This window comes from Leguminivora glycinivorella, chromosome 19, assembly GCF_023078275.1.
Source record: "Leguminivora glycinivorella isolate SPB_JAAS2020 chromosome 19, LegGlyc_1.1, whole genome shotgun sequence".
Lineage (NCBI taxonomy): Eukaryota > Metazoa > Arthropoda > Insecta > Lepidoptera > Tortricidae > Leguminivora > Leguminivora glycinivorella.
Genome location: NC_062989.1, coordinates 14,143,933 through 14,167,890, shown reverse-complemented (window position 1 = coordinate 14,167,890; position 23,958 = coordinate 14,143,933). Strand labels below are relative to the sequence as shown.

The following is a 23,958-nucleotide window of genomic DNA, read 5'->3' as shown; positions in this document are numbered from 1 at the left end:
TACAAATGAGTATACGATACGTATACCGTTTAGGGTTGAGGAGTTGCCTCAATTCCTGATGAATCCGACATCCAAATATAAGAAATCGAGCTTGACAAAATTTGTCTTGAAAACTCAATATGCTTAACAAACATAACAAAAAGAACAACTCTCCTAACATTAGCTATGCGTCGCTGAGGAGTAACGTTCTGATCATCATCAGAAGTTCCACTTCATCAAATGTCACTATTGTTCATCTAAGTACTTGGGTTTCTGATAAAAATACCAAAGCAACTATAGGTGTACCGTTCAGATTTGAGGAGTTCCAATGTGATCATCACCCAGCAGTTCCACTGCTGACTGCACCAAATGCCACTATTCTGAACGTTTATGCATGCTGTTCTGATAAAAATACCGAAGTCACTATAAGTGTGCCGTTCAGATTTGAGGAGTTCTGATCTGATCATTATCAGCAGTTCCACTGCACCAAATGTCACTGTTCCAAACGTAAATGCATGCTGTTCTCATAAAAATACCAAAGTCATTATAAGTGTGCCGTTCAGATTTGAAGAGTTCCGTTCTGGTCATCATCAGCAGTTTCACTGCACCAAATGTCATCAAATCACTATAATGTATGCCTTTAAGATTTGAAGAGTTCCCTCTATTTCTCCAGGATCCCATCATCAGAACTGGTTTCTGATAAAAATGGGACAAATCTGTATATACATTCCATAAAAAAAAATATTTTATAATAAATTTGTGCAGTAACGACGGAGTATCGAATAAGAAACATTAAAAAAAACATACAGACGAATTGAGAACCCCCTTTCTTGAGATTTGGGGCGGCGGTTAAAAACATGATTGTTTTTCAAGGGAGCAAAGTTGTTGTTTAACTGCACGTGCCAATACGGTTTCACTTTTGTGGATAAAATGCAATTTTGCTACTATTCGTTTTTGAAGTATCAAGAGAGCCTTTACCAGTTGGTGTGGCGAAAACGTCTTTTCCTCCACTAGCTCGGAAACACGTGTTTTATCCTTTGATGCCAGCGGATAAAAACACATTTTATCCACACTAGTGGATAAAGTAATTTGACCTTGAATATAGTGAAATTTTCTGAGTTAAAATTGATAACAGTGGGTGAATCTAGTGATGAAGATGATTTACCACCTTGTGGAACTACTGGAGGCAGTGATAAACACGTTTTTTGCGTTGTACTTTCCTCGCTGTGAGGGGAAAAGTTTTGTGTTACACACGGGTGCAAATGTATTTTGCTGCTTGTGTGTTGAAAAATTTGCAACTTCAGAAATCTTTTCGCTTGCTGGTTTTTCAATTCCACACTCGGAGTCAAAATACAATTTTGTACCCTTGTATAAAATAACTATTATCTACCTAGATTTTATGTTGACAGTTTGCTTTAGAACCTTAGGTGGGTCTTAAATGTAATTCCATGATTGTACAGTCAACCAATTGGAACCCTAGGCCGCTGTGGAACTATGTCATAGTGACGTTAAAAATCAGATTGTAAGCAATTTCTTATATACCGCTTGTCATTTTGACATAGTTGTGGAGTGGCTTGGTTCCAATTAGTTGACTGTACCTATTATTGTTTCCAGGGATCGTACATTAATGTCCTACATCGAGTAGTGCCATGCGATCACCCTATTAAACCCTACATGAAGAACCCAAAAGAATTTATAGATCTTCGAGCCAAAGGCCAAATTCTCATTGTAAATTTAACTTTCACTGAGAAAACGAATAATGTCGTGGTAATTAAATTTTTTATTACTCATTAATTATCATTTTGGAATAAGCTTTTCTTCGCTAGAAGAGATCAAAGTAGTATTTTTCTTCTTTGCTACGAGGAGGTGAAGGTAACAAGAACACTGCTTTTATCTGCCGGCGTATCATGCTTCCAATTTTATCACTTGTCCACGTGGATAAGACAACTGTCACTCTCACACTGACATACTTGCCAAAGCGTGACGGATGCTTTATCCACGTGGATAAATGATAAAATTGGAATCATAATACGCCGGCTGCTGTACCACAGAACATATAGTCACAGTAATAACTCTTCTAACAAATTTTGCACCGCGCGGTTTGTCCTTGAGTAGCGCTCGCACGCAGCCACAACGCAGCGAGGTGCAGAGAGTACATGCGGAACCGGAGGATGCCGGTCGCGTCAGTTTGCGCGCCGTTGCGTGGCGCTGCCGTGTCGCGAGGAAGCCAAATACCGATCGCGTGACCGCTGCAGGAGATTAACTACTAAGTCGTCCTTATACTGTGATATAGCACAAGTACAGAAGGCTCACTGTCAACGGACTGCACGTGATCAGTCGACATTGAGTTCTATTGCGCAGTAAGAAAGTCGTCACAAACTTTATGGGCCGCGACGTCGGGGCCGCCGGATATACGAAGGAAAAGAAATCGAGTTCCCTATGTTACAAAGTGTTAATTCAACAATTCCCGAAAAGTTTGTACATTTGGATTACGTGAAATTACGAACAAGATTAGGTTTCCCAAAATGTCCCCGGTAGTTTGTATGAAACTTTCCTTTTTTGTTACCGAGAATGTATAGAAATATGGGTGCGTAGCCGAATGGCACAAACGCTCATTACACGAAACGCTAGTTGATATCTATCTCTATCGCTCTTGCGTATTAGCGCGACAGAACCAGACTACCTTTCGCGGCGTTTCGTTTTCGTTTCGCGTCAGAGAAATGCCAATCGGCTACGGGGCCTGGTAACAAAAAAGAGGGTTTCATACAAACTACCGGGGACATAATGGAAAACCTAGTGTATCTTGCTCAGTATCATAGACTCTATCAACCTACCAATATTTATCATAATCGTAGATGTACTGCAAATGTACAAACTTTTCGGGAATTGCTATATAGTAGCTTTATATTTTCAGGCCACTTTGCAAGACTTTTACTATATCGGCGGCAAATGGCAGAGGACCTTTTTCGCCAAAAACATGAGCTGTCACAGCAAAGCGATTGCTGTCATACTGGAGTTTATGGGTTTAATATATGACAAGAAAATGTGTTCGGCACCTAAGGTAAGTAGAAAATTGGTATTCATGAAATTATATGAAATTTTCAAAATGCGAAAAGAAGAACAAATGATATGCTTCTTTATTTTGATATCATGACATCACGTCTATACACATTTAGAAAAATTAAATTTATAGGCATCATCAGTGTACTTAGATGATAAATAAACAAATACAAAAATACAAATACAAATAGTATTTGATATGTGGCGCTAAAAAACCGAGGTACGATTCTTAGTATGAAGTATGTAAACCCTATATTATAAATCATTCTTGCTTATACTATTGTTTCAGGGATCATACTGGTTTGAGGTAGATTACAATAAGTTGGACCATCTGCTTTGGGTATCGCAGCAACGCACGTATGGACGGATGATACGGCGAATTGAGGCGCGCTGCATGGGTGGGACCATCTTTTGCAGAGACATTGAGTCCGAAGTCAAGCCTGCCAGTTAATAAAGTCACCATAAAAGTTTAAATATAAATATAAATATTAAGTATAGGACATTCTTAAGTGGGACTGGGCAGGGCACGTTTGTCGTATGCCGGATGACTTATGGGCTAAAACGACAACCAATTGGGTCCCATCAAATCGAACCCGGGGTCGCGGTAAACCTCGACGGCGTTGGCGAGATGACCTTGACGCTTTTCATGAGAACTGGTGGGAAACGGGTCAGGACCGGGATACGTGGAAAGGCCTTTGCTCAGCAGTGGGACACTCTAGTCTAGCCTCATATAAATAAATAAAAAAAGGACATTCTTACACAGATTGACTAAGGCCAACGGTAAGATCAAGAAGGCTTGTGTTGTGGGTACTCAGACAACGATATATATTTATAATAAATACTTATATACATATGTACATAGAAAACATCCATGACTCAGGAACAAATATCTGTGCTCATCTCACAAATAATTGCCCTTACCGGGATTTGAACCTGGGACCGCGGCGTAGCAGGTAGGGTCACTACCGACCGACTGCGCCAGACCGGTCGTCAAAGTTTACGTAACCTTACGCCGGACTGAAATATCTTAAAGGTCAATCTTCAAGAAGAGATCGCGTTCTTAATGGCCGGCAACGCACCGCCAACCATTCTGGTGATTCGGGTGTCCATGGGCGGCGGTGATCGATTACTATCAGGCTATCTGTCTGCTCTTTTGCCTCCTATCTCATTAAAAAAATATTTTTTGCCTTTCTAAATCTTAAAGTTTTTCTTTTAATGTTTGTGTCCAAAATTTTTTTCGTTGGTTAAAATAATTTGTAAAACCTATTAATAAATACTTTGAAAACTTACATGTGGCATTACTTAAGTACTTACATACTTTTACAATTAGAATTATAGACGGATATAGAAATCTTCCCAAAAAATGGCGCGAAATTCAAATTTTCTGTGCATAATTTAAAAAAATTGCCGAGTCGCGTCGCAGAAATGCCATTCGGCTACGGGACCAGTTCGTCGAGACTTCCAGGGCAGACTTTGGAGGGCACTCCTGAACTACGACATATATGGACACAATTATTATGTTGAACGGTTTGCAATTCGGCGCCACAGTCACACCTAGGCGAATCAATCCAGCCACAGATTGAGCTGAAACTTTGCATACCTACATATGTACATACGATGACAATGCTTATGAAGTTATGATGACGTAGCTGATCTGATGATGGACATGGGAGATGCTTATAAGTACCTACTCTATGATAAAACAACGTAAACCGTTTGAGGTTTTTAGAACCTTTAATCTTTAAATCCTGATGTTGTGGAATCACTGCTTAAGATAACGAAGAGACGTGCAGATTTGTTAATGTATTTAACTTCATTATTGTTTATTGATTCTCATGCGCGGATCCAGGGGGGGTCATGGGGATCATCCCCTCCTGGGGCCCCGGGCCTTTACCACGTGACGCCCCCCTGAGCACGAAGCTTGATCCGCGCTTGTTGTTTCTATGAAACACATCGTTTATGACTTAATAGTTATTGAATTGCAATTCTTAACTTACTGGAATTGGTGGAATACAGTTTTCAAATTTGGATTATAACCGATATAGTGGACCGATTTTTATGAAATAGGTATGGCTTCCGACTAGTTCAGCTTTCAAATAGAAAAAAACTAAATCCAAATCGGTTCATCCATTCGGGAGCTACAATGCCACGTCTGTTTGAAGCCCAGGTAATATTTTAGTTTGAGAAAAGCTTCCCATTATTTCATTAAAACGTTAAAACTTAGTCCACTGATATTACTCATAGTGACCAAAAGTGGTATTTGGAATACGACTCGAGAAATCATTTGTTTACGTTTTTGTTAGTAGATTAGTTAGTTAGTACTGTTAGTAGTTAGTAGAGAGTTAGGTCTTGGCATAATTTGGTCCCAGCTCCCAGGTACAGGTATAACGTATAACGGTCTAACGTATAACGTTAGACCGTTTTGGGACGACTTTATCAACTGACAGGCTTGATGAGCGGTGACATTATTAACTGACAGGCTTGACTTCGGAATCAAAACCTTGGCAGAAGATGGTCCCACTGATCCCACCTACGCAGCGCGCCGTATCATTCTTGGGTGACTTTATTGATTGACAAGCTTGACATTTGGTGACTTTATTAACTGACAGGTATACAATACAATACAAAGTATTTATTCATGATAAACAGTCATAAAATACAAACAAATAGTTAAAAAAAAACAATATAAATAATGTTTACCACGAAATGGTCCTGCCTCAGCATATTGCTAACATTTGATATTCGGTGACTTTATTAACTGTCAGGCTTGACATTCGGTGACATTACCAACTGACAGGCTTGACATTCGGTGACTTTATTAACTGACAGACTTGACATTCGGTGACTTAATCAACTGACAGGCTTGACATACGGTGGCTATATTAACCACGGAAGTATAACTAAAGCATGGAAGCCATGCTAAAATAAGAGCATGGTGATATGAATCTTACTCACAACACACTATTACGTTTTGTTTATGAGCGAATGCGATAAAAATCCGGAACTTCTTTCGTTTTCCCGAAGGTGGTCACTAAACGATTGTCAAGTGGTTGCCTTTTGGTTGCCTTTTAGTAGTTACAATACGGCTAAATTAAATATGTGTTTATCTTTCACAGTCGGTGTCCACCTTTGACAACTGTACATAGTCGTATTATATTAAGTCAAATATCTTGGCGGTCATCTAGCTGATTTTTAATTATATTGTGTTTATTCCTAATATATAGTCGATTAACCTGCTATGTTACTATTTGTGATCTATTCAAGTTCCTTATGTGACTGTGGCCTGTGTGATTAAGGACTGTAATTCACGTACATGGTGAAAAGAAAACTGCCAAGAACATGTAACCTTTCATTAGTGAATTTCGTTCAATTATTGATAATATTATTTGTAGGATCTAAACGAAACATAAAAAACGATATTGATAGTTTATATATAACTAATGCCGTATTAAATTCTGCATAGTTTTATTCATGTTTTTTCGATATTTCTTCAAACTGATTTTAGGTTATGTTTATATGATAGTGATGTGTAAATTGTGTAATTTTTATCGACGTCAAGGATAATAACCCTATCGACATTCATTCAATAAAAAGGACATGAATGTTTATTGGTAGGCATCACGGACCTGGTAATGTAACAGGTCTAGCGAACACAACTATTAATATTTTTTAGTTTTTCCAGATATTCTCATAGATGATTAAAAGAAACTAAAAATAGTTGAAACTATTGAAATAATAAATTATGTCACCTACACTGCCGTTTGTTTTATTTTCCATTTGGTAGAGAAGATATTATTGAGGTAAGTAGTTTCTGAGTGGTGGACTTCACATGAGATAGATGCTAAATAAAAGCATTTTACTTAGGTCTTTGCGTAAAGAGAAAAGAATGTATTGATTTCTCATATAATCGTATTTTTTACACATACTATTTAGGCCGATATTGCACTATCATTAGGGTGTTTCATATTTGTATGGGAAAAATAAAATTGTGATATTTTTTCTGACTTCGCTCGGCTTTCGGTTCTAGCTTATCTTAAACGCCTATATACCAAATTTTAAGTGATTTGGACGTTGTTTAGAGGTCGCACTGTATGAACAGTTTGAAAAAAAGTCGCTAAAATGTAATGTTACTCAATTTTATTCTCAAATAAAACAATAGAGTAGTTGTAACTTATTTGAAAGTAAAAGTAAACTTATTAAACTTAAAATACAACAGTTGTAACATCCATTCTTGATAAAATAAGTCATCATCATCATTTAGCTTACATTTGTAAGCCGCAACCTTATCTTTTCTTCGCAAGTAGTAACGTATTTTCTGTGATGTTCGACGACTTTCAGCGAGAACCGTTTTGCTCTTCATCTTTGACTGGAGCGTTAATTTTTATTATTAATATATAGGTATACTTACTCTTCTTTGCAGTATGATAGACTATTGTTAGACTATCGACCAAGTCTGGTGTTAGGGCTACAATAATCGCTAACATCCTGGACATTAAATAGTTCGAAGACAAAAATCAAAAGGATAAGTAGTAGGCGGTCAATATACTTATGTCAAAGAACGATCTTGTTTTCTTCTTTGTCGTCACACTCTTGGCAGAGTGGTCGTGGTCGTCACATCAGGGGTGGTAGCAAGCTTAACAATGCATCGACATTCCTTACGCATTCGTAGAGTGGGCCACTAAGTGCAGCCTTGACTTGGCTGGTCCATCGCATCTGAACCTTGTCCAGGTTACTCTTAGCTTTCTTTTGCAGCACCACATTTCTAGGAAATCTATCTTCTTTTCCCTTGAAGTCCACGACGGGAAAATTGGGAGATACTAATGCCCTGACAAGTCGCATTTTAGTGGCATTACTGGCATTTGTGATGAAGATTCTCCATATTTTGCCGAGCCGGTCCATGGCGGACCTGGTGATATCCAATGTGCCGCTTGATATCATCCACCTATCCTGTTATCAGTGTCCCGAGAGGGCCGAGAGACCACTGCTTCATGCCAAAAACAGGACAAAAAACCAAAAAAACTTGTTCCTTAGAAGGAAGTCGAGCGTCCAAAAAAATACCATAAGGAACCTTGCCTAGAAACTAAATGCCACGTCAACTAGTAATTTTTTTAAAAGAACTTGCTTCAATATAAAAAAATTTCATTAAAATAACTTTTAAACCACCTACTACAAAAAGTTACATAAGTTTTGTTTCTAGCCTTTCCTGCGCCCATACTAACTTCTTCAGACAAAAGTTGCCACAGTGTGCGACCTCTAAATATTGTCCGATTTCCCTGATTTTTGGTATATGGGCTCTGTATAGGTGTAGAAACAAGAAGAAAAGCGAAGTCAAAGATAAATCAAAATTTTGGAAAAATGAAACACCCTAACTATCATAGAAATCACATGATCACAGACAACATGCCGTCCTTTTTCTTCGCGTTAAAGAGGAAGGGAGACATACACATCTATGATAAAATATATGTGATAATGTGATATGGGCCTTAGTAAGAGAAGAATAATGAGCGGTTATGTAGGTATTGAGTACATAAACAAACCATTTATTTGCAATCCGTAGGTATGGTTAGATTGGTTAGCCAAAAATACAGTATGAATATGTGACTTTCATGGTCAAAAAGCCATAATAATCCTAATGAAATATTTATAGATAATAGATATTGTATGTTTTCGTTACTTTTATATGTATCAACTTTATATTATTTTTAAGGTGAGAACATGAGTAAGCGTGTATTTTATCGATAATAGAATCGACAAAGTAACATCCCTAGCAAAACAAGAACCTACTGACCACCTACCAAAAAGAGAAATAACTAGCACATATCCATCCCTTTTCAATACATTATCTAATTCATAAAGAAGTCAAGGATGAGTATATGCATTTCACAAACTTTGTTATTAGGGAGGCTTGATATTAACTGACAGGCTTGACTTCGGACTCATACTCTTGGCAGAAGATGGTGCCACCCACGCAGCGCGACTCAATACGCCGTTTCATCCGTCCATATGAACGCTGCGGTGCCCACAGCAGGTGGTCTAACTTGTTGTAGTCAGTCTCAAACTGGTATGATCCCTGAAACAAAAAATAATGTGTGGAGTCCCTCCTCACGGAAGAAGTGACACTTCGTTACATAACCTCAAAAACATTCTGTCAAGTGACTGTCACGTTTTGCGTTTAGTTACTTCCATATTTTTACATACATACATACAATCATACATTTTTTTTTTTTTTTTTTTTATTATTCACAAAAAATAAACTTATAATTAACAGTTTACAGGAATCCTCGCCAAACTGTAACGTTTGATGGCGAGAGGCGCTCATTGTTTTAGACATTAGTTACTTAAATACAGTTTTGATATAAAACAGAAACGTAACTTAATACTCTAAGATTAATATTTAACGTTTGTATCTTAATACTAATTTAAACCCTTTTTTTTTTTTTTTTACTTTTAACTATCGAAATTATTACAACTCCTGGTTGTCCTCTGATAGATAGGACTTAAGTTTAGTTTTTAACATAGTTTTTGACATTTTTGGAGTATGTCTTAAAAAATTAATTTTATTATAAATTCTTGGCACTATATATGAGGACATTCTTTCACCATAGTAGTTTTTAGCACTTTTTTGTACTAATCGCTTCTCTCTTACACTTCTGGTATTATACATATTTTTAACAGTTAATTTATACATATCTTTGTAGTAATACTCAATGGCTATTAGGTACTTTACCTGTTTGTCTATCGGTAATATTTTACACAAGGAAAACAATAAGTCATATTTCTTATTACACTTGTCTTTGACTTTTTTCGTAACTAAAAACTTTAAGAGCCTCATCTGAATGTTTCGTATATCATTGATATATGTCTTAAATGTTCGACCGTAAACAATTAGCCCGTAGTTAATTAACGAGTCAGCAAGTGCGTAGTACACCACACGCAATGTTTTTTTATTTATTGCACCATTTAGCTGATAGAACTTTCCTAAAACAGATCTTAACCTATTACAAACCTCGGTGACGTGCGGCCTCCAGTTAAAGTTTGTGTCAATTAATAAACCAAGATATTTAAATGTTTTGACGTACTGCAGCTTATTACATATACAATTTGCTTTTTTGTCATGTAAGCATTCGTACGTATGCCCTATAATATCTAAGTTTTGCGCACTAGCCATTTTAGCCCGCTGGTTGTATGGCGAGTGTATATGCATGCATTTTGTTTTCGCAAAGTTAAGAATGATTCCGTTATCATGTGCCCATTTGTGTAATATTCTGACCCTATAAATACCTAACTAACATCAATTACCTATTTAGTTAACCTATATAACCATACAAAAATTGAAACTCTAAAATTTATTAAATAAAATTAATTACCATGAAACGAAAACAATCAATTAAGTTAATATCTTAAATTGGATCAGTATTTTGACCTAGTGATCGTTTAGTGTCTATGTAGAACCCAATGTTGTAGCCGCAAATAGTAACCAGTCCTTTTCGCATATTATGAAACAGTAATGTCCTATTACTCCTAATAACCCTAAAAAGTCAATAGCCAAAATAGATGGATTAAGTCCACAACAACAATCAGAGTGAATAATAAATTATAATTAAAAGATGGGGTTTAATCAAATATAATCAGATTGTTTTAGTTAAATAAAACAAATAAACAAATGAGCATAATTATGTCAAAATTAAAATAACTAATGTTTGTCAGTAAATAATCTAAAATGTCACCATATTATAAGAAAGCCAATAGCAAATGTAATATATTTTAAAATATTTTATTTTTGGGGTTATAGATGTCGCTCCGCCTCCGCGACAGTCCATGGCCATCATCCAGTTACGGGTCAGACCCCTGCCCCAGTTCTGAAGGAACTATTTTGTGGTCCTGAAGGGACATCTTTTCATAATGACAGGACTACTTTCATTTGCCCGAGCCATTATGTTGTGACACTTTCATCACCACAGAGAGGATTTTCAAAGGGACACTTTAAAATATCAAATACTGGTAGTAGAGCAGTGTATCTGACTACTCCAATTCTCCAGAATTCTGTAATTTTGTACATCATTGTTTTTTGTAGGTATTTATCAAAATAATATTATCCAAACTGTTAATGTAGTCATTTTGTATCACCTTTCGGACCAAAATAAACCACGATCTTGCAACTTTCTGCCTCGATCCAGTCTAGACAAATCATTTATGATAAGTATTTGGAATAATATGACTTTATATTTGAAAGCCATTATGTAAAAATCACAGGTTCATAGATAACAGAATAGACAGACAAACTGCTGAGGGACAAGCTAATTAAAAATAATCATTTTTATTTTAAAACAAAATGAATTTACAATCTTACATTATATTGTGAGCTATTTATTTTAATTTTCCCACAATATATTTATTTACTACCAGTAGGTATACAAGGGACCAAAAATATATATAAAGTCATAAATGTATATGTCGAGTTTGTCATTTTGTCATAAATAAACATAGTTAATATAAATTCCTATAAGCCCTACTAATCCCAAATCAATAGTTGCACATTATTAACTGTAAGCCTTCCTGAACCTACCATAGGACTCATACAATCCGTGTAAGAATGTCCTATAATATTTATTTATTTATTTTTAATTTATAAATTCACTCACACAGTTAAAGTCTAACATATTAAGTAACCAAAACCCGTGTTAAAAATATATAGTTAGTTTAACTTTTTAGAAAATGAATAAAGACTTGAAAAGGAGAAAACAATTTTAATAATAATATTTCCTATACCAAACAAAATCCTAGCACTAACAGCTAAACTAATCATCTACTCTACCGACATATTAGCAAACTAGCGATCCGAATCGCACATTTAATTTACTCGCGTGATTTTCCGAAAGTGCAATGGAAAATCTCTAGCTAAAGCTAACTAAGACGGGCGAAGAATAACCCTTTGACCTGACACCCTATTTCTTCACGTGGGCTGGTTCTCACACTAGGGATTGGGACAGCAAGAAGTCAGCCAGACGGGTAAAATAAAATAGGAAAGTTGGACAAGAACCTGGCAAATTTAAGAAGTTTAGATAACAACTCAAATCGTCCAGATTCCAGGAGCAAAATCCTGTCTTAATAAACGCAGGAAACTGCCAAGAGCTCACTTGGACTCTACTAAAATAACCCAAGAAATGTCCCTTGGTTGACTAGGGCTGTAGTTGAACACCGTTAGGTTACCCGCCCTATCCCTCCAAAAGACAGCAAAATATCAGACCAGTTCATCCTACTAAAATCATCTACCCCAATATTTATTTACAAAAGTTATTAATTAACTAACAGAACTAAGTAATATATGAAATCCTTCAACAAAGATTATTCTAGCGTAAAATAACACTAAAGCAATCCAAGCTAAAACATTTCACACATTAAAACACAATTAACTCTTTAACTAATAAGAAACACTCACAAATCTAACAAAACTTTAAAACTTTAGCAACACTATTGTTCTACAACTCTAAACTCTACTAGTACACTTTATAATACTAGCAGTGATCGAGCTCCAAAACAATAACAATTAAGACACTTAAATTTACACCAATTAAACACTGAAATATACGCTTATTAACAAAATACTCTATATTATCCTCCAACCCAAACTATACCAGTATCATGAAATACTAGCAAAATCTAGGCTAGGGCATAATATAGGTAATCTAGATTTACCCAAATAAACCTAAATAGAACCAGTCTGACGGTCGAGCGGAAGGCTCTCTAATCCCCGAATACCAATGAATGAATCCTCATGCAATGCCTTGCATCCCATTTCAAACATCCCTTCCAAGACTCTGAAATCCCCACTAGCTCCCACTTCCTCACTCCTGATTGGTATTTCTTAACCAACGCTGAAATTCATAATTTCATACAATATTTAAATAAAACATGTTTTATTTCCTGATCAGAATAAGGTCCAATTTGATCTACTCATAGGGCGTGGCCGAACTAAGTTTTTTCCACATGTTTGGACACAGGATTGGCTCACTAGACTTTTTTCCATTTGCACATGCTTTAAAAATTGTCTCAATCAACGCTCTTTGTAATATGGTTCAATATGGCTTAAATTTGTTTTTATTGGCTAGTATCATTTAATTGTACAGTTTGAAATTTGACACATCTTCCTGTTGATTTGAATTTGACCAGGCAGCATTTCTTAAAATCCCTACTGCAAAACCTTTATGACTTTGAAACAAGACTCAAATTGGGCTACAAATAAGCATCTAAATATTTTGGTTCACTATAAATCTCCAAGCTCTCCATCTCGTATTTCTAAAATACGATCTACTTGAGACAAACAAAATTTTAATTATCGTGAGACCGAAACAGGAATTTAATCAACTAAACAAAAAATATAATTATTATGCTTGCATATGATGAAACATGGAAGCAAGTTTCTGACATGTTACAATCGCCTCCCAAAATTTACTGTAGCTTAAATATATTAAGGATATATATTTGCAGAAGTAAATTTTCGAACAAAAGTATACAAAATTCTGAACAAAAATGATAAATTACTGCAAGTAAAACTATTAATAAAAATCTCTTTTAACATTCTTCCCTTCGTGTAAGCCTTTTTTTTTTGTTGCGGCTGTGTGTGTGTGTAGTGTGTGTTTAAACCAAACTGAAGAATGAACATTTCTGAAGGAATAAGTTTACAGGGCCATTCATGTTAGAAATAAACAATTAAAAATGCAGCCAGTTAATTTTGCCTCAACAAAAGAATAGAAGTTGTGCTGTGTATGCCAATGGCCTACCCTTCTACCGATCCGACTGATACATACGAGAGTTTCCGACTTGAGTCTATATTTTAGCGACCAAGAAAGGAATCAAACGGTATCTCTTTTTAAGACAAAATTGAACCTTTTACCAAGGAGCATTCTATGCCACTCGAGGGGTTACTATCTTTAAAAGATTTAATTCCAACACCGTATCTGATGACTTATTTCCCCAAAAAGCCTTTCCTAGTCTGGAGCATGTTCATCAATAACGGGATGTCAATTATAAAAGTTTAAGCTATGCTATGCTTAAACTTTTGATTTCCAAATGAAATGACAAATAAACTGATAAATAAACTGTTTGTTATACAATCACTAAACAAATAGTACTAACCAATAAAAAGCACAACTAGATTGCAAATCGAATCTTTCGAAACGAGCTAAATTACTGAATATTATAAGAAAATACTAAGCTCACTTCATGATTATGCTTTTCCATATGAGAGAGTACTAAACATCTCGTTACTGATGGGTGTGTAGTGTTTCCTGTTCTGATGTTGTGTGTAGTATAGAGATAACACGGCGGCAGCTTAAACCTGCTAATATGCTCTTTTTTTTTTAGCGAGCCTAACCTAACTCCAAACTACCGTATTACCTCTTTTGTGTATGTGTGTGTGTTCCAGTCAGAATGTCAAAAGAAATATCGTTGTTTAGTTTTGTTATTTTTTCAGGGCCCTGCATAAATAAAATATTTTTTTTTTTGCAATTTAACATGTTTTCTGACAACCATCATATTTATTCATCTTCATTCTCATTTTCACACATCCCCGAAAATGTACCAAAACTTTTGCTTTTTCAAAAGTTGAAACTAAAATAAAAATTAGGTACAATTATTTAATTTTTAAGAAAATCTACAATTAGCAAACATATACTTAATATATTTATAATAGAGATATACTAAAAAAACAACTATTTTTTTTTTTTCATATCTATTGGAAAATGTTCCTCAAAATGATCTGTTTAAAATCAAGAAGAAGAAGGAAGAAAAAAGAAATATGGAGAGCCCAGTTCAATAGCAATAAACCTTTGTAAAATAAGAAATAGCTAAATATAGTTTAAATATTCAGAGAAATATTTTTTTAATTGAAATTATTTTAAAATAGTAAAAACAGTATTTTTTTTAACTAGGAATGTATTTTGTCTAATTTGAATATTATTATTTTTAACATACTGTTTTTAAATATAATAGAAATTTTAAAAATCTACGTGTTTGAAGAAATAAAATGCTGCTATATAATCTATATAATAAACGCTTCATTACTAATTATGTATTAGCATTAAAAGTCAGTTATGAATATGTGTATTTATTTTTATATATTTTAATAACTTAAAATAAAATTGAATTTAAAGATGGAATGAAGCCGCCTCACAACCCCTCCAAAAACAGTTAATACACACTAATGAATATAGAGTTCTTGAATAACTTTCTCAAATAAAAATAAACGTTAATATATTATGTATAACCCACATAAGCAAAGGACCTTGCACAAAACAATAGCATTTTAACTACCTCAAATAGCAAAGGACGTTTACAAAAGTATATATGATTTAAAGAAACAAAATTTATATAGATAAATCGTAAATGTTTTATGATCGCAATTATGAACCTCTAATTCAAAACAGTAGCTTTTCTTAATTTATAAAATTTAACGAATTCACTAAACGAATTCTGTACCGCTAATACCAATTTAACCAGTAAGCAAAAATCTACCACCATATATATTACCATATTTTCAATATTTTGAGTACCTAACTATAGATTGCCAAGATCCTACTTTTTTTTAACGACATCGTTTTTTACTAACTGACAGTCATGACACGCAAGGATAACTCGTTTTACTAAAATGGTGTTTTGCTTTTCTAATAGAACCGATCCCTAATATACTTAAAACTTTGTACATGCCTCGGTGACTCATTACTTTATGTATCTGCTCAATAAATCTATTCTTAAAACTTCTGGCAAATAGGTGACATTTTCTTGTGAATTATCTGGATTGAAATATAATATATAATTATCAAAACTGTCACTCAATGCTTAGCTATGAAAACCTTTCAATAAAAAATGTAATTTCTTCCTTGATCGTCTAATTGGTATAAAACCCCTACTAAAACTATGGTAGTGCTTACGGTTTGCAAATAAAATTCTTTACTAAAGTCTGGGTTATGTAATTGTATTAATACAATACGTAATTACGTTATACAATATTATACGTAATTGCATTAATAAATTTAACTTTTACTTCGTAAATAGAATACTACCCTAATTCCAAAAATCATTTTTTTTGTTAATAATTCAAATAATATAAGTATTGTATTATATATATTTCCTACAACAACTACTTATAAACCGTCGATAAAAGTTCATGAGCCTATAATGTTTTCAATTGTTTTATATCTTTAGGTACTGTAAATTATGTAACCGAGCATATTTACTTCATTACATGAAACACAAAGTGTTACTAATCAACTAAATATAACCTTCCCTTTGTCTTTACTTCACAAACTGAAATAAAACATTCGTTTAAACTAAACGCAACTACTATTATTACTATAACTGCAACTATTATTACAATTATTTTCTGATTTCAACATAAAACAGGCGGACCGTATGCTTGCTTGCCACAGACGTAGTATATAAAAAAAACCGGCCACCTTGTCGGCGTGATTGATATACATACTGGCACCAAACCCCAGCCCTCCAGCGCCCACGGCCACCGAGACCATCCGCGGACGGACGGACGGACGGACGGACGGACGGACGGACGGACAGACGGACAGACGGACGGACGGACGGACGGACGGACGGACGGACGGACGGACGGACGGACGGACGGACAGACAGACAGACAGACAGACAGACAGACAGACAGACAGACAGACGGACAGACAGACGGACAGACAGACAGACATGGCGAAACCATAAGAGCTCCCAGTCGGCTACGGAACCCTAAAAAATACTAGATTAAAAATTGGTATCCCGCTGTCCAAAATAACATACTGAATTTAGTTATATATTGAGTATCTACAAAGTAATCAATAGGTATAACGAAATTTAAACATGTAAGAACAACTATAAAACATAAAAAATAATATTCCCTACTCGAAAATAATCAAGCTAACTAACAAACGCTAACGTTTTTATGCAAAAACCATAATATAACACTTGTTCTATCGTCGACAAATGGTCAAGTGGTTGGCGCGACAACTTTTTGTTAGATTACAAAAACAAAGGGACTTAAGATGGTAACACGTCTAGTCGAACTATAAGTGTTCTCAAGAATTTAAGTGACGCCAACAAAGATGCCATAAATAACAATTCAGAATGGTAACTTTCATTTTAGACTACTTCAAAATGATAATTTCACACGCAAATATACTAAAATGTACGACGTCCATAGTATCCTATTTAAAACACTTTCTATGTAACTACGTCCATAACGTAATAAACTATTTAAAACACTTTTATGTACGAACGAAATGTAATAAACTATTAAAAACACTTCTATGTACGAACGTAACGTAATAAACTATTTAAAACAATTCTATGTACGCCTCCCCATGTAGGAAACTTTACTTAAACTTGAACAATATCTGATACAAATTACAATATGAGTATGAATGAATTACAGTTGACTTGGTATACCTACTAAATAGACGTATGAATAAAATTTAAAATATTAAAAAAGTACCTATTTCATAATATGCTATCCGTCTTCACAACAACAATTGTGTTGCTATAATCAATCGACTACACGAATCAACTATAACAACAGCTTTGATCCAATATAAGATATATAACTCAATACTATAAAAACTAAAATGAAGAAATTAAAAATAATGAATACCACTGTAAATGAACTCTAAGATTTATAAAAGACTAACCACTTTAATCAAAATCTATTTATCCTAGTTACGCTGGCGTCACCAAATAAAATATATGTATATCGTGGTAACGCTAGCGCCAATTGCACTATTATGTACATCCCGAGTCACGACAGTAAATAAAAAATATATATATACATACATCCTGGTCACTGCACACCAATTGTGATATTCTGACCCTATAAATACCTAACTAACATCAATTACCTATTTAGTTAACCTATATAACCATACAAAAATTGAAACTCTAAAATTTATTAAATAAAATTAATTACCATGAAACGAAAACAATCAATTAAGTTAATATCTTATATTGGATCAGTATTTTGACCTAGTGATCGTTTAGTGTCTATGTAGAACCCAATGTTGTAGCCGCAAATAGTAACCAGTCCTTTTCGCATATTATGAAACAGTAATGCCCTATTACGCCTAATAATCCTAAAATGTCAATAACCAAAATACATGGATTAAGTTCACAGCATAAATCAGAGTGAATAATAAATTATAATTAAAAGATGGGATTTAATCTATTATAATCAGATTGTTTTAGTTAAATAAAACAAATAAACAATTGAGCATAATTATGTCAAAATTAAAATAACTAATGTTTGTCAGTAAATAATCTAAAATGTCACCATATTATAATATAGAAAGTCAATAGTAAATATAGAATATTTTAAAATATTTTATTTTTGGGGTTATAGATGTCGCTCCGCCTCCGCGACAGTCCATGGCCATCATCCAGTTGCGGGTCAGACCCCTGCCCCAGTTCTGAAGGAACTATTTTGTGGTCCTGAAGGGACATCTTTTCATAATGACAGGACTACTTTCATTTGCCCGAGCCATTATGTTGTGACACTTTCATCACCACAGAGAGGATTTTCAAAGGGACACTTTAAAATATCAAATACTGGTAGTAGAGCAGTGTATCTGACTACTCCAATTCTCCAGAATTCTGTAACTTTGTACATCATTGTTTTTTGTAGGTATTTATCAAAATAATATTATCCAAACTGTTAATGTAGTCATTTTGTATCACCTTTCGGACCAAAATAAACCACGATCTTGCAACTTTCTGCCTCGATCCAGTCTAGACAAATCATTTATGATAGGTATTTGGAATAATATGACTTTATATTTGAAAGCCATTATGTAAAAATCACAGGTTCATAGATAACAGAATAGACAGACAAACTGCTGAGGGACAAGCTAATTAAAAATAATCATTTTTATTTTAAAACAAAATGAATTTACAATCTTACATTATATTGTGAGCTATTTATTTTAATTTCCTCACAATATATTTATATACTACCAGTAGGTATACAAGGGACCAAAAATATATATAAAGTCATAAATGTATATGTCGAGTTTGTCATTTTGTCATAAATAAACATAGTTAATATAAATTCCTATAAGCCCTACTAATCCCAATTCAATAATTGAACATTATTAACTGTAAGCCTTCCTGAGCCTACCGTAGGACTCATACAATCCGTGTAAGAATGTCCTATAATATTTATTTATTTATTTATTTTTAATTTATAAAATCACTCACACAGTTAAAGTCTAACATATTAAGTAACCAAAACCCGTGTTAAAAATATATAGTTAGTTTAACTTTTTTTAGAAAATGAATAAAGACTTGAAAAGGAGAAAACAATTTTAATACTAATAATATTTCCTATACCAAACAAAATCCTAGCACTAACAGCTAAACTAATCATCTACTCTACCGACATATTAGCAAACTAGCGATCCGAATCGCACATTTAATTTACTCGCGTGATTTTCCGAAAGTGCAATGGAAAATCTCTAGCTAAAGCTAACTAAGACGGGCGAAGAATAACCCTTTGACCTGACACCCTATTTCTTCACGTGGGCTGGTTCTCACACTAGGGATTGGGACAGCAAGAAGTCAGCCAGACGGGTAAAATAAAATAGGAAAGTTGGACAAGAACCTGGCAAATTTAAGAAGTTTAGATAACAACTCAAATCGTCCAGATTCCAGGAGCAAAATCCTGTCTTAATAAACGCAGGAAACTGCCAAGAGCTCACTTGGACTCTACTAAAATAACCCAAGAAATGTCCCTTGGTTGACTAGGGCTGTAGTTGAACACCGTTAGGTTACCCGCCCTATCCCTCCAAAAGACAGCAAAATATCAGACCAGTTCATCCTACTAAAATCATCTACCCCAATATTTATTTACAAAAGTTATTAATTAACTAACAGAACTAAGTAATATATGAAATCCTTCAACAAAGATTATTCTAGCGTAAAATAACACTAAAGCAATCCAAGCTAAAACATTTCACACATTAAAACACAATTAACTCTTTAACTAATAAGAAACACTCACAAATCTAACAAAACTTTAAAACTTTAGCAACACTATTGTTCTACAACTCTAAACTCTACTAGTACACTTTATAATACTAGCAGTGATCGAGCTCCAAAACAATAACAATTAAGACACTTAAATTTACACCAATTAAACACTGAAATATACGCTTATTAACAAAATACTCTATATTATCCTCCAACCCAAACTATACCAGTATCATGAAATACTAGCAAAATCTAGGCTAGGACATAATATAGGTAATCTAGATTTACCCAAATAAACCTAAATAGAACCAGTCTGACGGTCGAGCGGAAGGCTCTCTAATCCCCGAATGCCAATGAATGAATCCTCATGCAATGCCTTGCATCCCATTTCAAACATCCCTTCCAAGACTCTGAAATCCCCACTAGCTCCACTTCCTCACTCCTGATTGGTATTTCTTAACCAACGCTGAAATTCATAATTTCATACAATATTTAAATAAAACATGTTTTATTTCCTGATCAGAATAAGGTCCAATTTGATCTACTCATAGGGCGTGGCCGAACTAAGTTTTTTCCACATGTTTGGACACAGGATTGGCTCACTAGACTTTTTTCCATTTGCACATGCTTTAAAAATTGTCTCAATCAACGCTCTTTGTAATATGGTTCAATATGGCTTAAATTTGTTTTTATTGGCTAGTATCATTTAATTGTACAGTTTGAAATTTGACACATCTTCCTGTTGATTTGAATTTGACCAGGCAGCATTTCTTAAAATCCCTACTGCAAAACCTTTATGACTTTGAAACAAGACTCAAATTGGGCTACAAATAAGCATCTAAATATTTTGGTTCACTATAAATCTCCAAGCTCTCCATCTCGTATTTCTAAAATACGATCTACTTGAGACAAACAAAATTTTAATTATCGTGAGACCGAAACAGGAATTTAATCAACTAAACAAAAAATATAATTATTATGCTTGCATATGATGAAACATGGAAGCAAGTTTCTGACATGTTACAAGGGGTTGAAAGAAAATGAAACTGTGACATTGCAGTGACAGGTTGCCAGCATCTCGCCTACGCCACAATTTAACCCATATCCCATATTTTTACTGTTTTAAATATTTTTCATTGCTGATTGCTCAAATTACTTATTGAAAAAAAAAAACTCATTCCGTACCTGATCTTAATATAAAACACACACATTACAAACAACCATTCCACCATTCAAAACTAGAGATGGGCCGAATACGGACTTTGCCGAATACGAATATTCGGTTCAGCTGTTACCGAATCGAACATTCGGCCGAATATTAGGTTGAGCCATATTATAAATCCTGGCTTAGAGTTTTAACCTTTCAATGATTGGTAATGGGTACACATTTATAATGTTCCTATAATTTTGTGCATAAGAAAATTTTGGTTTTTATTTCTTAAGATACGTTACTTTACCTTGTTTACAAAATTATTGTATATATTTATAGTATTTATATTTTCATTCATTTTAACTCATTTTTACGAAACAATACGCTATTGATTTACTTTGTTTATTCGGTAAATATTAAAAAAGTAACCGAACTATTCGGCCGAATATAAATTAAAATTATTCTTATTAGAGAAAAATTATTATAGTGTTGATGACTTTGTTGGTTTTATTTAATGTTTGGTAATCATGATTTTTATTATCGCTACTCTTGACATGTATTTAGTTGTATTGCTTTATATTTATAAACTATTGTGATATTACTTAAGTGGTTTGAAATAGTGAGTTTAGATAGTAGTGTTTTTTTTCTTGCATGAAATTGTAAAAAGGCATGTTTTATTAATTAAGTACTTACTTATCTAATATTCAAACACAATTTATTATTGTTTATGAATAAATAAATGAAATGAAATGAATACGAACATTGAAAAACTTGCCGAATTTGCCGAATACCGAATATTTACTGAATATTCGACCCATCTCTAATAAAAACCAATTTTTACCTACCCTAGGTACGGAACACATTTTCTTATCATATCTGAGACCCAGGAACTGCAGAATCATCACAATCACCTTGTTGCGGCAGCTCATGTTTTTGGCCATGAAAGTCTTCTGCCATTTGCCGTCGATGTAGGAAAACTCTTGCAAAGTGGACTGAAACCAAAAACTAAAACTAAACTGAAACTAAAGCTATACACCATGAGCCTTTTTTACGTTGGGGAAATGCATTTACGCATGCCAGTCGGTCCGGGGGAACCAGAGGCGATGACGGATTAACAACCAGTCTAGGACTACCGTCTAAAACCACCAAAGAATTCCCTCTCCGCCTTGGGTGGCGTCACATCTCGGACACTACGGATCAAATATATCTAAGAGGCGCGTTCCTAGCACACAGTGGTGGCGTACCGCAGGGTCGCTATATGCATTCCACCACGTATAAAAGTTTCACTATTGCCTGGGTTCGAACCTGGGACCTCTTGCTTACTATACGGTCAATGTAACCAACTGTTCACTTCTCTGTGGGCCTGAATAACTCGAAAACGGAGCATTTGCGTAAACTTCCTAAAAAATGCTATAGTATGCTATATGTTCGTGAATCACTCAATGATCCCTTTCATTTGATACCCTTTTTTTCTTTGTATGCCATCTTTAATTGCCGGGATGGGGGAGAGGATCCATTAAAATGGTTGGCAACATCTGTTTATAGGATGTCTGGGTGGCTAGCCGAATGGCACAATCACTCACGAAACGCTCACGAAACGATGCGCTAGTAGATATCTATCTCTATCGCGCTTGCGTATTGGCGCGACAGAGCCAGCGGCGTATCGCTTTCGTTTGGCGTCGGAGAAATGCCATTCGGCTACGGGACCTGGGATCTATACAATAATATAATATATTATATCAGAAGTCAAAATGAGGTGCGCTATTTTTGCAAACGAACATACCCTTGGAGCCTCGTACAAGTTTAAGACGATACAGGAGGGGTCAAATTCTCCATACACACGCTTTCGACTATTTCTACCCTGGTTTTTGAAGATAGAGCACTGATTTTTTCAACACAGATTATTATTATTTTTATCTGTGTCGGACCGTTTTGATTTTTTTACTATTTTTATTTTAAATACGCTAGAGCCAATCAAACATTTTTAAAAACGCCCTTTTTCAATATGGCTCAAAAAAAGGTGTGATACTCAAGATCGGTAACAATTAGCCAAAAAATCTAAACGGTACGACACAGATTATTTAATTGTTATTCAGATTCTCAAATTTCGTTCCGATTAAGTAACTTTTGAAGGAGGAAACAGTCGAGAGCGGAACCTCAATTTTAAAGATTTTTTCGCAATTTCTTTAAAACTGAGTTGTTCTGAATGGATTTTTTTTCGATAAATCTAGTTAATAACACTAGTACTTATATTTAACGTAAATTCCTAAATTGAAAGGGCTCCTTTCCATTTTAGCATTTGCGCTTCTGTAGCGTCTTAATTATTTTAAATATTTTACTTACCACGATATTATTCGCTTTCTCAGTAAAAGTTAAATTTGTAAATAGAATTTGACCTTTTACTCGAATATCTATAAAAAATGTCGGGTTCTTCATGAAGGGTTTTATGGGTTTCTCGCATGGAACTACACGGTGCAGTACATTAATGTAGGATCCCTGGAAAACAATAGTAAGGTCTGAGTCAGCAGTTCTCGAAAAGTTTGTACAAAAATTAAGAAAAAACATTTTGTTTTTATATTCCTATTTTGTTACCAAGATTTTTTTTAATGAATTGAGATTTTAGTAAGTTTTATTTCGTTATTAAGGTTCTCTAGTATCTATATTTTCTTAAATATATCAATTATCCTGTATATATCTTATGAAAGTCGACTTAGAGTTATATTACTAAATGTTGGTAACAAAATAGGATCAATTAA

General features: G+C 34.4%; 1 protein-coding gene across 1 annotated transcript in view; it reads right to left on the bottom strand.

Moving 5' to 3' along the window:
- Window positions 1-8,950: 8,950 nt before the first annotated feature.
- LOC125236779 (uncharacterized protein K02A2.6-like) overlaps window positions 8,951-23,958 on the bottom strand; it is a 32,198-nt gene continuing 17,190 nt past the window's right edge. The window contains exons 4-5 of the mRNA XM_048143705.1: window positions 22,048-22,194; window positions 8,951-9,109 (exon numbers count right to left, since the gene is read on the bottom strand). Of these exons, the coding sequence (XP_047999662.1) occupies window positions 8,951-9,109; window positions 22,048-22,194 (306 nt within the window). The remainder of the gene's footprint in view (window positions 9,110-22,047; window positions 22,195-23,958) is intronic.